Source organism: Balearica regulorum, chromosome 4, assembly GCF_011004875.1.
Source record: "Balearica regulorum gibbericeps isolate bBalReg1 chromosome 4, bBalReg1.pri, whole genome shotgun sequence".
Lineage (NCBI taxonomy): Eukaryota > Metazoa > Chordata > Aves > Gruiformes > Gruidae > Balearica > Balearica regulorum.
In genome coordinates, this window is record NC_046187.1 from 46815238 (window position 1) to 46831457 (window position 16220).

Here is a 16220-nt window from a genome sequence, read left to right on the forward strand (position 1 = left end):
AAGGGTACACTGATTCTTGTGTCCTGGTTTTAGTTTCCTATGATTAACAGTTGCTAACAATTTTGAGTATTTCTTTAAAACTCAGCTCCTGACACATTTGTTCACTTCTGTTTAGCAGCTCTCCATTTTCAGAAATAGTTTATTCTCACTTTCTAGCCCTGAGGGCCAGATATGTGATCGTGTCTTATGTTCCTAAAGGCTTGTTCCATCCTTGAACGTGGACTTTTTGTGAATCTGGCATTAATGGGAGGGCATGGGCAAAACTTTTCTAATTGGATCAGGTAATTGTTGAAATCTCTGGATCCTGGAATATAGTACTGATCTTTATTTAAGCCATAGGAGAATGAGTAGTGAGATTATTGGAAATGGTCTGAGTGATCCAAATGGGATGGCAAGTTAGCCTAGGTTGAGTATGCATCATGGTATTCAAGCTGAGTGCTCTGCTCTTTTCGATGAACGTAAGGGAAGCGGAGAGAAAGGACACACAGTTTTATTTTCCTTCACTGTTGGACATTTGCTGTCAGTTGAAGCTTGCAAAGGTAAGCTCTCAGGAGCCCCAGCAGCTGTAGGAAGCAGAAGGTTTGCCATCTGTGGACATCACTTTCAAGCCTGATGCAAAGCAGTTCTTGATGTAATGAGGAGTTTGGAGCAGCTGTGAGGGAGAGGAGAAACTTCCTAACTCCTTTCAGTCTTGATCTTTACAGCTTAGTAAGACTTCAAAAGTATGTATGGGTTTTTTATTAACCAAAAGCCAAGCATGTTCCACGGTCTGTCTCATTCTCTGGTCCATTAGGGAATATTGAGAGTTCAGATATTGCAGGATTTTTGCTGTTACTTCTGCTGGTCATTGCAGTCTCTGCTTGCTGCTCTTCTGTCATGCTTGTTTTAGATCCTTTTGGGCTTGCAACTAAATGTTCTGATCTACTGCCATTCTTTTAATTTATTAGTTGTTTCTGAATTGAAAGGAGAGGATATGTGTAAGTTTGGGTTTTAACAGAACTCAGAGTCTGATACTTTTGTTCTTAGTGCTATCTCTCCTATAGGCAGGTTAACAGTCAGCTTTTGATGATGTAGGTGAATTTACTACTAGACAAGTCCTGAAATTAAAATAATGAAAGGTATTGTAGCACTACCTACCAATTTCAGGAATATTTTTAAATTTTAAGAAAATATTGCATGAATTGCAAATGTGCAGTTATAGTTCAGTGGGGGCCTGTTACACTTTGGGGCCTGTAGTTTGGACATTTCTGCTACAGTTTATTTTTAGGGATCTGTGGAATATCTGTTATCCTTAGGGATTGTCAAGGTTTTTCAGAATTGAAGTTTTGTTAGGACTGCATGCGTTCATTACCTGCAGGCATAACTTTGAAGTGATAACTTTATTCTCAAAGGAGACTGATCTCAGGAAATGAAATGTTTTTCAGACTCTGTCTCAATTATTTGTCCCATAGCTCCTTAGCGGTGAGCAGACTTAGTTTTCCACACAGCCATTTATCCATCATGTATATTTAGAGATTTCTTGTCTTGTCATGCAACTGTTTCCTTCCGTTGTATCCTGTGTCATCTTCAGCTCTGCATTGTATTGTGTTTGACATTTAATTTTCTCAACATTGTGTTGGGTTGACATTTCATATTTTGCTATGAATCAGGCTCCTTTTACCTTTGTAGGGACTGCTTCTCACTTGAAAAGTGTTTTTTGACTGACAGCATAACTAGGGAGCTAGTTCATTTCTCCTGATAACTGAGCCATGCTGAAGTCAGTAAGACAGACGTGTGGTGGGCTCATTGGGATCTTGCTGTCCAAGTCTCTGGCAGGGGAGTCCTAAAAGTGGAACCAAAACCTCTGTGATAAGGTTAAGAGTGAAAGCATCTTGCATTCAAGCATCTTGCATTCAAGATGCTTTTGGGGATTGAAAATACAGTACATATGTATCAGAAACATTCTGAAAATAAAATCTGATCAGGTTCCTTTTTATTGCCAGGTCTTGGGTAAATTTTGCTGCTCTCCTTTGCAGAGCATGAGGAACCAAGAAAGAGGCAGTTATGTAGAGTACTACATCCTTTCCCAAGCTGCCACCTTGTTAAGTGATTGAAAAAAAACCAACCCAAACCAAAAAACCCCCAGGATATTGTGTAGTCATAAGGGAACAAGTTTGAGTTGTGTCTATGGGAGGTTTATATGACCAGACATTCTGTACTATTTTTTCCCCTATTAAGCACACACAGTGAAAGAGAACAAGTTAATGTTAATAAAATTAATGATGATGGTTCCTTCTGCATGTTTTGTGATGGTCTGTTAAAAAGACAGAAGACCCTACCTTTGTATGGTGGAAAGTCATGTGGGAGAGGATATAGACAATGCCTGAGTTTCTCTGATTGTCAAACTGAGACTCTGCAGCTGAGGCATGAGTCTGCGCAGGTTTTCCTGGCTTGCCAGCAATTCAGTTTTCATAGCAAATGGCTCTTTTGGCCTTGAAGTATAGGTTGTAGGTTCTTGTTGTCTGTTTTTAACAGAGGAGGAGAGCATGTAGATGTTCAGCAGACTGGGGCTGTGCATGTACCCGGAGAATTCATGTAAGCCTTTATTTTGATGTTAATATTGAAGATCCCAGCAGAGAACAATGCTGTATTTCTTGCTGAGCAGAAATTTGAATGCTAACTTGCCAATTATTTCTCAGCTGTACTGATGGGAATTAAAGTATTACCTGAAAAAAGTTTAAATTGCATATTCTTATCTGTCTAGTATTATGAAATCTCAACTGAAGGAAGTTCTACCCTGATTATGAAGTTTTTATACTGCTACAGTTTTATCATTTTTGAACATGGTGCATTTAAGATAGATGATCCCCATATAATTAACACAGTTTACATGTTCCATGTTCCACTATGTTAGTGGAAATGAGATATGCTGATATTATAAAATCGTTATTGAGATAATGATGCTTAACATAATAGGATTAACATGCTTTAAGTATGTTGATTTTTAAATTGGTAGTTATGATATCCCTTAATATATGTAGATTAATGCTTAATGTGACACATACATACTTGCTTTATGATTTTAAATAGAACTATAGGTATTAATTAAGAAATTAACTCTTGTGAGTAGAAAATTTATTTTTGCATCATAAGTTGAAGTAATATTTTCTGCTATAAGAAAACATCTATCCAGATCAGTTAAAGCTGAATTTATGGAGAGTTCAGTGAAGTATTATTTGAAACTGTGACACTCTATCATCAAAGTCCAGCCTGATGTTAATGTATGTTTTACAAAGAAAAAAAGAAAGTTAAGTGATGGGTAACTGGATAGTTCTTGTATGCTGAATTAGATGCAGTCTTTGCCTTTTAGATCAGTGATTAAACCGAGTGTCTCATGCACAATGGCCATTTATATTGTGGCATCTGTCCTGAGCTCTGTTCTAGTTTTGTAGTAATTAAGTTAATGTAATAGAAATAATTGCTAATTTTTCTCTGCTTCTGGCTTTAATTCCATGGCAGAGTAAGTCTGTGTGTGGCGTGCCTGTAGCATGTGCCTGGCTTTCTGCTATAATGTTTTAAGAATTGCATTTGATGCCTGAGTGTTGTGGATGGATTTCTTGATAGTGGAAGGTACTCCCGTGTTCTCTGTGCTTTGCCATTTATTCAGTGTAGGTGTTGAAACACCATCTTAATTCTTTATTATTTAATGATTATTGTTTTCTTCAAAGCTAATTTAAAATTACTTAAATTTTTTAAACCAATAAATGACATTAACTTAATTTTTGTGTCTGTAGGAGATTGAACCTAAGACAAAATTTCAGGCTCAATGTCAGCTTTTTTTTTTTTTTTTCTTTCCTAGGCCTTTCATACTGTTGTTGTCTGCATCTTAAATCATTCTCGAAAGTATCAAACGATGAGTATTATTCAGAAGTCTCCAGGAAATACACACATCCTTTTTTTTCAGCCTGTAAACAAAATCAAAATTGGGGAAAACAGGAATACAGGCCTCCCTGTTTGTTAGCAACCTCATTCTTTGCATGTACTTTCCACCCCTATCCCTTCAAGACATTTTGTGAAGCTTTATTTAAGTTTCTGCCTGATTTCTGCCATTCTTCAACAGTAAACTCTACAGAGTGTAGCCGGATTGTTGGTTTTTTTTTTCCCCCTGTGATAGTGCAAGTCGGGACTAATGGGAACATACCAGGTTTTAATCAGTAAAAAAGAGCATCTAAGCTAGAGCTTTGACTGTCCTAAATCCATTTATGAACATCTTTGGCTCAGGGTTATGCCAACTGTTTCATGAAACGTAGCACCGTTTTCCTTTAGATGAGTGACATGAAGAAAAATGTGAAAACATTCAAGTCTAGACTTTCTAGCTGAACCTGTTCTCTGCATATGCCCTCCATCTGATTTGAGGCAGGGGTGAGAAGAAAATCTTCCAGTGATAGCTGCTGGATTTTTCATTCTCTCAGCTGTTAGAGCTGAGTTTGGACTGTGAATTTTCTGAAATCCTTCTGTTACCACAGTTGCTGGTAAACCTGTGTTACTGGGCTGTTACTGTTGTTTTTAAGGTGTTTGGTGCCATATGTCATCTAACTTGGGGGTGCCTGCTTATTTAGTTAATTCATTATTAATGTTGTCACAGAAGCAGGATTTTTAAAAAGCAAATCTAAGCTAATAAGACTTAAGACTTGATTCTGCTAAATGCAAGTTCATAAGACTGAAAGGAAAAAGGAGTTTGATCAGTTTTAGAGAAGGCAACTTAAGATCTGATTGATTATCAGTTACCAAATTAAATTCACAGTTCTCTGAAGGATCATCAAGAATCACAGACTAGTTCAGGTTGGAAGGAATGTCTGGAGGGCATCTAGTTCACCCTCCTGCTCAGAGTGGGTCCAACTAGGTAAGTTTGCTCAGGGCTTTCTGCTGTCGAATTTTGAGTATTTCCAAGGATGGAGACTCCACAGCCTCTCAGCATCCCCGTTCTGGTATTTGACTAGCCTCATAATTAAAATAGTTTTGCCTTGTAAGTGGTGGGAATTTCCTGTGTTGCAACCTTGCTTATTGTCCTGTGTGTCTGCGAGAAGAGTCTGGCTAGCTCTTCTCTGTGCCCTCTTGTTTGGTAGTTGGAGATAGCAATAAGGTCTGCCCTGAACTGTGTTTTCTTAGGGCTGAACTAAGCCAACCAACATCACTGCAATGCATTTAAGCATTCCTATTTATTCAAATGTTAGATTCTCATCTGTTGTTGAAAATTTGTTTTTAAACAAAGTTGAAACCTTGCTTTTAAATAAGGTTTATTTTGTGCTCTCTGCTCTTCTCTCAGACTGTTCATGGTGGTGTATGCAATACCTGTATGAGTATGGAAAATTTCCCAGAAAATTCAATATACTGTGCATCTTCCTTTGCCCTTCAGTAATTGCATTTGTGCAGCAGCAAAATCACCATTGCTATTGGTGGTATTCACTTCTTATCTTTTAAATCCTTTTTGATCACCTGTCTTATTTGAACTTCTCCATGCTAAACATCGATGTTACTCTTTTATTTTGTTTGTTTTGTTTTGTTTTAAATGAAAAGTTGGTGCCTTTTAGGAGTACCAACCATAGAGGACACTTTCAATGAATTATATTCTTGCAAGCTGAAATGAATTATATTCTTGCAAGCTGAAATGTGAGTTTTTATCTTGGTATTTAAGAGGCAGAATTTCACTTAGGCAATAATAGTCTGCCTTATTCTTAACATGAGTGTTCAAGATGATAGAAACAATTCCTGCTTTGTGAAATTGTGTAGATTGGATCGTAGAGCAAGCTACCGTGGATCCCCTCTGAAGGGTTTGTTTGGTTGGTTGGTTGGGTTTTTTTTTTTTTTTGTTCCCTTTGCTGTAAAGAAATCCTGAACTGAGGCAGGGAAGGAGGCAAAACTAAGAGTTCAGCATTTATGATTTTATCTCAGCTTGTGTTTAAACTAGTTTTAGAAGGAGTAATTTGGCTAGCGTTTCATGAGAGTGCTTACTGATGCTTTAGGTCGTAAAAAACACTTCCTGCAAACTATGTACGAATGAGAAGTGTTGATGCCTAAGTTAGGGGCTTGAGTTTACCGACCTCTGTGCAGGGATGACTCAGTTTAGCAAAGCATTAGTCTTGTAGGATACCCAAGCTAGCGTGAGTGTTAAGGAAGGTGAGCTTAGAGCTTCAGTCAGGATTGTGGCCTCGTGTTTAGGAGCTCTTTCTTCACAGAAAGACCCGAGTGACTTTGCTTAATAGGGCTTTCTGAATCCCTTCCCCCTCCCCAAATGTATTTGGGCTGTTTAATGTCCCTGTGAGTCTGCCTCTTCTCTTTTTAAATTGGAGTGATTATGAATCATCTGATTTCCTGCTGCAAATAAAGCAGAAAAATCCTGAAGTAATTGTGTGACTAGCATTAACACAGCTTTGCATGGAGGAAGCATGACAACATTAGCAGTCAGAGGTGAGGTATTGCAGCCTTACAGGTATTGTTGTTAGGTGTTCTTCCAAACAGCAAAAATACTTTCTGCAGCCATTCAGGTGGGTATGGCTGTTCAGGTAGAGGGGAGCCATGAGTATCTGTAGTGGTTCTCTAAACATAATACTCTGTTCTTACCCCTCCTTAACTAGAGCTTTGACAGTAAGAGGGGCTGCAAGTGGAGGCAAACATGCTGAAATCTTGCTGCTCTTGCCATTGATAGTGTAGTCAAGGGGGGAAGAAAATGGCTGGAAGACCACAGCCATGGTCTCATAGTAGTGACTGGAAGAAGTCTAGTCTAGGGAATATGGCTGCACTCATCCAAAAGCTGGAACAAATTAACTGTGGGTGGAAGGAGGGTACTCATGGCCTGGAAAATGTCTGTGGCAACACTGTGTTAGAGGTGAGTGAGCTTTATTTTGATGTGAGGGTAGTGCTTAGACTCCTTCATATCTGTATCCCATTTGACATGCTTTATACTAGACTCTACGTGCATGTATCTGCAGCAGAAGGAAAACATGTTACAGCAAAATACACTGAGAATTAGCCTGCAAATTGGCTGAAATAATGGCATACTACCTTTAAAAACATTAAAGAGTGTTTTTACTTAAAGTTTATACTACTTTCTTATTCTCTGTTTGGTGAATGTTGGAGGGATTGGGATGTTTCTGAAGCGTTCTCACCAAGGTGAGCGAAGTCAGCTGAGTGGCGGTGGGACAATTTCTATTTCTGATTTGAATTACACTCCTTTCTATATAAGGACAGCATGAATCGCTGCTTTTTGTCTACACTCTGAAAAATGTTTCACCATCTGCCCAGCTGTTTGGACACTATAAGAGCTAATACTCCAATACAGACAAATGTTTGTGTAGTACAGCAGCTTAAAGTGGAGTGGCCAGAAGTGTCTTTAAAGGAAGAACCCCCGAAGAATGTGAACCAATTTACTATAGGAGATCTAAAGGCTGAGAGAGTTGGGATTATTCAGCCTGAAGAAGAGAAGGCTCTGGGGAGACATTATTGCAGACTTCCAGTACCTAAAGGGGCCTACAAGAAAGCTGGAGAGGGACTGGTTACAAGGGCATGGAGTGATAGGACAAGGGGTAATGGCTTTAAGCTGAAGGAGGGCAGATTTAGGTTAGATACTCAGAAGAAATTCTTCACTATGAGGGTGGTTAGGCACTGGAACAGGTTGCCCAGAGAGGTTGTGGATGCCCCCTCCCTGGAAGTGTTCAAGATGAGGTTGGATGGAGCTTTGGGCAACCTGGTCTAGTGGAGGGTGTCCCTGCTCATGGCAGGGGGGGGTTGAAACTAGAAGGTCTTTAAGGTCCCTTCCAACGCAGGCCATTCTGTGATTCTGCGATTCGTTGATTAGCTTTTATTTTAAAAGTGGTTTATGAGACTCAATGAAGTCCATTGTTGACAGTAGGTGGCAAAGGTATTTTATTTGCTATTGACATATCTCTTATAAAGCTGTGAAAATACTGAATAGAAGAGTTCCAGTTGTTTTGTTAAATGCATGTCATATTCTCAGTGCATTGACTTGCAAATGAATACAGCTCCCTTCTACCAAAAAACCCCAACCTTAAGATAATCTGGCAAGTTGTACAGTGTATGATATGCAACAATGGGTGTTAATATGTGCTTAATAAACAGTGTATAATAACCTCATAGACTATTGACACTCATCCATTTTAACCATATGGGGTGACAATATTTGTATAAAGACCAAATGATACAGTACTGTCACCTTGAATTCCAGTTTGATTTCTTCTGTCATTTTTGGTTTATTCCTTCCTCTTATGATGAATGTTCTTTTTGAATTTCAGAGTAATTGGTCTGGAAGCTCCCATGATACAGTCCAATCAAGGAGAGTGGTCATTTCTCACAACATGGATAAAGCACTGAAAGAAGGTGAGTCTTAACTTGGGCAAAGAAGCATTAGATTCTGAGTATCTCTTGTCCTCTTAGCAAACCATGACTTCACAACATTCCAGGATTTTAGAATACGACCCTAGTTTCTTTCTTGATACAAAAGTGCAAGGTCTCGGTCTTCCCAAGAGGTCTGCTGTAGTAAGTAATGTGATGTCTTTTTCAATTTAACTGGTATCTTGTCATTTTAGTGGCTGTTTTTTACAGAAATATATTAAAATAGAGTCATTAATACTTGTGCAAAAAACAAAAGGGTGCCATTTAAAAGATTGAGTTTTCCTGAACTGATATATCCTGTAGACTCTTGCAAACAGTCTTCCCATTTAGTGCAATTCTTGCCATGAAAACCGAATCTAAAATCAACATTTATATTTCTGGCTGATATGGTCTATGAAATCTGTGGATCACCAGTACAGTTCTTGGGCTTTGAATTGTAAAATATGAACTATGTTCATATGGATTTAAAATTTCTCATTTACAATTCTTTAAAGAATAACTACTACTTCTGCACACATTTTTTTCAACTGACTCCTGGTAATACAAAATATTGTAGAACTTGAGATAGTGTCAGAGTTCAAAGCAAAATTTATTTTTATGTGTTACTTCAAAGACTGTGCTAGGTTGGAGCATAAAGATGATGGGGGAGGTGGGAAACCTAGCTTTGTATTAAAAGAAGAAAACACATAAAGACTTGTGTACTGTAGCTTTTAAAATATATTTATAAAATTTGATGTTATTTCAGTCTTTTGTGAATATTTTATCTAATTTTGAGTATTTTTTTCCTTTAAGATTTCTTTGCAACACTGTTTATTTTTTCTTATCTTTTTCACATCTGGAGAGAATATATTTTAAAATATAACCGTTGCTTTTAACAGGTTAGTTGTTATGAAAACTTCTTGGCATGTGTTATGTTTTTAAAGTCATTTTCATGAATAGCTGTTAGCAGGATATGTAGCTAAAATATAAAATTAGAACACTACCTACTATGTCATGTTTCTATGAAGGTGAACTATTATGTCATAATTTGTTTTTAGGCAGCAGTTTCATCTGGAATCAGTCAGATTATAGGATTCCTGATGATGTGAAAAGGATTGTAGAGTCTAAACGTTACATGTATGAAGCAAGCACAGACAATTATTTACTGTATTATTCTCTCACATGCATACTTCACATTTTGGATAACCTGTCTTAGAATTTGAAATGAAGCCTTGAAGTAATCAGCACATAATCAGAGGTAGTGGGGTTATTGGAGATAGACAACAGGTATTGTGGAATACTCCGGGAAGGGCAGTTGTGTTACACTTTCCTCCTGTTACTTGCACATAGGAGTAACTCGTGTGTCTGTAAAAGATGAGAGAGCTGTCTTCATCTAAAGTATTTATCCAGCAGATCATTCAGTTGGATGCATGAGTCCATCCTTACTCATAAGGCTGAAAGTAAGTTACTAATATTTAAGTGATTCATTTTTCAGAGTTGAAGACCTTCTGTTGTGACAGCTTACTTGCCTTTCTGTTATTTCTTTCTAGAGTAGCTTTTACCCTCCATTCTCACTCTGAATTTTGGAGAGCAAACTTGTCAGATTCGGTTGTGTTTCTTCCAGACCTAAGCAATGAAGCCAACTTCTCCTCTGTTATGCAGTTTGACAAGGATGAGACTATACTTTCACTCTACCACACATAGACTTAAGCAAGTTTTTTGATTTTGGAAGGTGCCCGAGTCAACTTAAGTTTGAGATACTGAATGAATCCCAAAACAAACATTTTACTTTTTTATTAGAGTAGAATGATCAGCCAGTCTGAAAATAGACAGGACACATTCCTTGCCTTGTGACAGTTCCAAAATTTGTAGCTGTCTTAATAATATGAATACTTTTTTTTTAATAAGTTCATGGTTAAATAAAACTTTATTGCTAATGATATAAAAAATACTACCTGTATTTCTGTTTCCAATCTTACACTGATGAGGATTAAAGTATTTGTAAATCCCAGGAATTTTTGCTAACTTCTTGCTGTCCAGATGCACCATGCTGTTCAACAAAATGCTTTAAAAAGCATTTTCCTTCATTTACTTAGGAGACTTCCGATTCTCCAGAAGTTTTAATCTTGGGGACCAGTTCAGACTCCTACTGCCACTTGAGGTTTTGAGTAGGTGTTGTTATATTACCACAGTCAATGGGGTTTTGCAGTGTTTTTTTACATCAGATTTTACTTCTCTTTAACATTGCCTTAGACATGCAAGGATAACATTTTTTGAGGAGCCAGCATTATCTAATTTCAGAAATGCCATAGCTGGTTATAAAGAAACAGCACTTTGGTAAATTCTGACTTCTTCACCTGTTTTTCGTCATCTGTGTAATTAAGTTTGCTCAGGGCTTACTGTTAGTTGCTAACTATCTTGTACCCTTCAAGAACTGACTGTTAGTCATGCCATACTTTTGGTGGTGTTACAGCCAGTCTGTGTGGGCTTTTCTCTCTGGGTTTAGAGTGGTAACTTCATGTTTTCAGCCCATATCATATGGTAGTTTAGGAATATATCTCTTAAGAGAGATTGCTCAGTCAGACTTGTGCCGCTGTTGCGCAGCGTACTGTTTGGGCTGAGGGCAGTAGCTGTAGGGAGATTATCTGCCATGGGTGTAGCTGGTCTCCCAGGAACTGAATTTGATTTTCCATTTTTGCTGCCCCCTATCCTGTGTGTTTTTGTTATTCTTCACAGTCAGTCTTTGCCTCTACTGCTTTAGTAGTGCCAGGAAAATTGGTCTCCATATTACTTACCTGTTTTACTGGATCATTTATGAGTAAGTAAAACAGTACGGGCTATAGCACAAATCCCAGCAGAACTCCACTGGTGAAATTCTTCTCCTGTGAAAAATGGCTATTTATTCATGTCCTGTGTTTCTTAGCTCTTAAAAATATTTCATGCCAGAGATCCATCTCTTCTTTCATAGTGGCTTGTCTTCCCTCAAGCCTGTGTTGAGGTGACCTTGTTGGAAGTATTTCGGGAATTTAGTTAGATTGTACTTGTGGATCAGATCTTGCCTGTCTGTATTCTTGTTGACCCCTTATAAGAACTCTGTTACGGATGTAAGGCAGGACTTCCCTTTACAGAAGTTTTTTCCCAATCTATCTCATTTCCCAACTTAAGATCCACACATTGACATTTAGGAGAAAAAAATTTGTAGTGGCTTCTGCCACTCTCTATTTGAAAAGCTGTATTCTTTTTTTTCCACAGCTCTCAAAAATATGAGTTGTTTGGGTCCAAAATATGAGCAAGACTTAATTTGAATTCATGTTCTCTCTGCTACTGGGATTCAAACACTTGGAGCTAAAAACTCTTGGCAAAAGGTACACAGGCAAAAGTATTTGAACAGAAATTTGTCTGATTTTTGTTTTTAAATGCATTTCCTAGATATTTTTAACACATTTTCTTCTCTATTGCTTATATATTTGGAAATGTCCATGTTTTTTCTGCACATTCATAATATTTATTAAAGAAGCAAATGTCAAGAAAATTTTAATAAAAATAAACCAGACAGTGTGGAATAGGAGACTCTCAGGGTGTGATCCTTTTTGCACAGGCGCCATGCATCTATGCACAGCGATAACATCTAGTCTATTAAACATGTTTGTTTCATAGAGTTTGAATAATATTGTAAAATGCAAGTAAACCAAGAAATGCTAGTGTTTATTCCAAGCATGAACTTTAACAAGAGAACTGACATCTATAAATCATTATTGCTAGTTACTTGGGCAGGTTCCCAGTCACTGAAGTCTGGGCATTTACACAGCACTTTGCCAGCCTTTAACACCATGGTCTAAATATTTAGTGGGCATAAGAAACTTCAATAAATAAAGATAAGTATAAAACCTCATCATCTTAATTTATATTGTATAGCTAAAGCATAATAAAATCTAGAATACAATAAGTGAATAATGGCCTTTATCTCTTGCAATTTAAAAATTAATATCTTGGAAATGATAGAGTTGCATATTCAGAGTATTTATTAGTAATTTTTAGGGACTTCAGTATAGGAGCTTTAATATTTTAGTTTGATTTTTGAGGATGAAGATAAGGCTGCTTTTTTTTTTTTTTGACTGAATTGGCTTTTGGCAGGGGGGAAAAAGTAGTAGCTGTAACAACTAAGCATTTAACATTTTGGTACCTTTGCCAGGTACTTCGTGGTGGTATAGTCTGTCATCTTTTTCCATTAAATTTTTATTGAAAGTATTTTTCTTCAAGTATAGCTTATGATAACCACATCATGCATGTTAAATCTAGTGTTGTAGTAGCACAACGTTATAATAACGCTTCTTGGCTGTTTGATGGTGGTTTCCTGATGCAGGATCTTAACACAATTCGTATTAATGTTGCGTTTCTATTTTACAGATTGTGATGCTTGCAGTAGTAGAATAACTCAAGCCAGTGTTGTAGCTGTACTTTCTATGCTGTTGTGCGTACAGTCACAGTGCATTTGACCATAACTTAATGGAATGGTTCTGGTCTCTCCGGTGCTTTCAGGAAAGAATATTTACTACTTTTAAACTTGGAAGTGTGTGTCTGCATTTACATAGGGAGAATAGTTCTGGTCTGTTTTTTTAATGGTAACTTGAGAAAATGGGTAGGCATTTAGTCCTTGTTATTCAGATTTCTGTGTTATTTTTCTTAAAGTTGGGTAATGAATCTTAGCAATGTAAAAACTGTCTGATGTGAAGCTCTGCAAATTGCAGATTTGAAGCCAGTCTGACCCACTGGCTCTTGTGGTGCTGCGGAACCTCTGAATGAATGAATGTGGAAGAAGATATAACAGTTACTGTAGACCTGTGTGGGGATAGGAATGAAGGAAGGGTCCAAAGGGGTGTCCTCACTAATCTCCACACAAGCTTCTGCCTCTCTACTCCCAACACTTTTACTTTACAGTCTTTAAAAAGAGAAATTGAAGAGGCTCAACTTCACATTCATGCAGGAGTGACTTTTAATCAGCTTATAACCACTGAGGACTTGGATCTTCTGAACTAATTCAGAAAACCCAGTAGAAGTTTCTGCAGTTTTGCACCAGACTCACTGCTGTCACTGCATCTGATTTGATCAGAAGAAATTTGTTTCATGTTTGTAGCAGCTGAGTTAGTCATAGTAAGGTATTGTCCTGAAAGTGTGTTGGGCTTTTCTTTTTATTCCTTTCTTGTCTTCTGACCAGTTGGTTTCAATGATTTAGAGAACGTGGAGTGTAAAATTAATGAGAGTAAATTCATGAGCAGATTTCTCTTCTGAAGGAAGCAAGCTGCACTCTATAAAATTTGTTTTCTGTATTTCTTTAGAGTACTGAAAGAGGCATCAGCTGCATCAATAGGCATGAAACTAAAGCAGCAGCAGCACATCATGGCCAGGATGACACATACAGATGAGGCAGTGTCTTACTCCACCACAGACTGCTGTTAGTGTCTGTGGCTGGTGTCCTTTTTAATTTTTTTTTTTAAACAAAGTTCTAAAAGCTGTTTTATTGCTCATTCTGGGGTCTAAAGTACCCCAAATTTTATAGAGAACAGCACAGTTAAACTGTTGTGATGCAGGAGGGGCAACAAGCCTGAGAAGTAACAAGGAAACTTGTTGTGGTCTAACCCCAGCTGGTAACTGAGCACCACACAGCTGCTTGCTCACTCCCCCCCTCCCCGCAGTGGGATGGGGAGGAGAATGGGGAAGGAAAAAAAAATACCCCTTACAAAAAAACCTCATGGGTTGAGATAAAGACAGTTTAATAGGATAACAAGGGAAGACAATAACAACAACAATAATAATTATATACATATATATATATGTAAAACCAAAACAAGTGATGTACAAATGCAGTTGCTCACCACTTGCAGAGGAAGAAAAACCCTGATGCCCAGTCTGTTTCCGAGCAGCAATCCCATATCCCGGCTAGCTTTTCCAGTTATATGCCGAGCATGATGTCATATGGTATGGAATATCCCTTTGGTCAGTTGGGGTCAGCTGTCCCGGCTGTGTACCCTCCCAACTCCTTGTGCACCCCCAGCCATCCCACTGGTGGGGTGGTGTAAGGAGCAGCAAAGGCCTTGGCTCTGTGTAGGCACTGCTTGACAATAACTGAAACATCCTTGTGTTATCAACACTGTTTTCAGCACAAATCCAAAGCACAGCCCCATACCAGCTACTATGAAGAAAATTAACTCTATTCCGGCCAAAACCAGCACATTCCTGAATGTGTTCCAGGTCTTGTCTAGGGTTACAAGAAATTGTTTTAAGAATACCACCCAGGGATCTGCCCCAAGGCTGGATACTCGCGGGTGGCATTGCATGTGGGAGAATACGGGCAGGTATCTAGAGGCCTTCTCACCTCCAGTGGTTTGGAACTACACTCCCAAACGACTACAGGACCCTGAGGGAGTGATAGAATATTTGAAAGAAAAATACTGTAGCGATTTCAAAGAGGGACAACTTGCTGTGCTGTGCTGGGCCCTGGCCTGTATCTACCAAACACTGCTCGATGGTAGGCAGCACCCTCAGGGGGAAGAGAGGGAAAACAGAGTGACAGACACTGTGGCTACTGAAGCCCCAGTGACAGACACTGCAGGTGAACCAAAAAAAACCAACCTGTGCTGGTATCAGTTGCCCCTATATAGGAGAGGAAATACACAAAACAATTAGTTTGCTTAATTAGGGATGATGATGATGAACCAGGAGCATCACGAGAACAGGAGGAAGAGGCAGAGCCAGAGGTAATCACTTGATCCCTGTCCCTGAGTGAGCTGTGAGATATGCAAAAAAATTTCAGCTGCCTTCCAGGCAAGCACATTGTCACCTGACTGCTCCGACGCTGGAGTAACGGGGCCAGGAGCCTGGAATTAGAGGGTAGGGAAGCCAAGCAGCTGGGATCCCTGTCTAGGGAAGGGGGCATTGACAAAGGGATTGGGAGAAAGACACAAGCCCTCAGCCTCTGGAGGTGACTTCTGTCAGGCTGTTTTGGCATACTCAGTGAAATGTCTCAGTTTCTTTCTTTATAAACCTGAGGAGGGTTTTTTTTATGAAGCATTTGACTTTTATCAATTTTAGCCTTTTCTTTTGAAATGTTTTTAACAAGGTGGTGTTGGATGAGATCTGCTGGTATTGCAGGCAGGCAAAAGTATTCAACTTAAGTTGTTCTATTAGTATGTTATTAGATCACTGTTGCAGTGCCAGGAAGCTTTTTATAGTTTACTATAAAACAAATAACTTCTATCAAAGTGGAACGTAAGAAAGAAAAAGTCTGAAATCAGGATGTCTGGTAAAAAAGCTGCTCAGATTATCAGGCATGTCACTTGTTTTGCCCCTTCTTGTTCAGTTATGCCTCTGGTAGATGCAAACTGGCTTCTTCTTCCATCCCAACTTTTTCCTCATCTTGTAGTAACTGCTAGACATGGCTCATGCATGCTCTCTGAACACCTCCTCCTCCCTCTTAGACCTCCGGGGACATCTGCTACAGTGCAACATCAGTAAAACTAGTGGCACGCAAACGTTGTCAAAAAGAAAAGTCAGAATGGTAGACGATAGTGTTACCATGGGACTTGGAATTACAGTAATCTTGGTTATTGCTTGTAGATATGGTTTGGAATAGCTCCTCATTTTTGAAGTTCATGCTGTCTCACTAATCTACTTTTTTTCTCTTATCTCTAGCTCTTCTGATCCTATAATGTACTTTCTGCAGTGTTGTTCAGTATTGTATATGTCTTTTGAAATACTAAAATCTTACCACCTCCACTTTTAACTGTGACTTTGGAGTGGAGACTTGAATTCCTATGTAAAGAACGCTGGTTTCAGTCTGCAACAGCCTAGACACA

At 38.5% G+C, this 16220-nt stretch overlaps 1 protein-coding gene across 1 annotated transcript in view; it reads left to right on the plus strand.

Moving 5' to 3' along the window:
* The window catches only part of SNX25 (sorting nexin 25), an 87139-nt gene that overhangs the window by 5400 nt on the left and 65519 nt on the right, over nt 1-16220 (plus strand). Inside the window, exon 2 of the mRNA XM_075751979.1 lies at nt 8289-8373. Coding sequence (XP_075608094.1) covers nt 8289-8373 — 85 coding nt within the window. The remainder of the gene's footprint in view (nt 1-8288; nt 8374-16220) is intronic.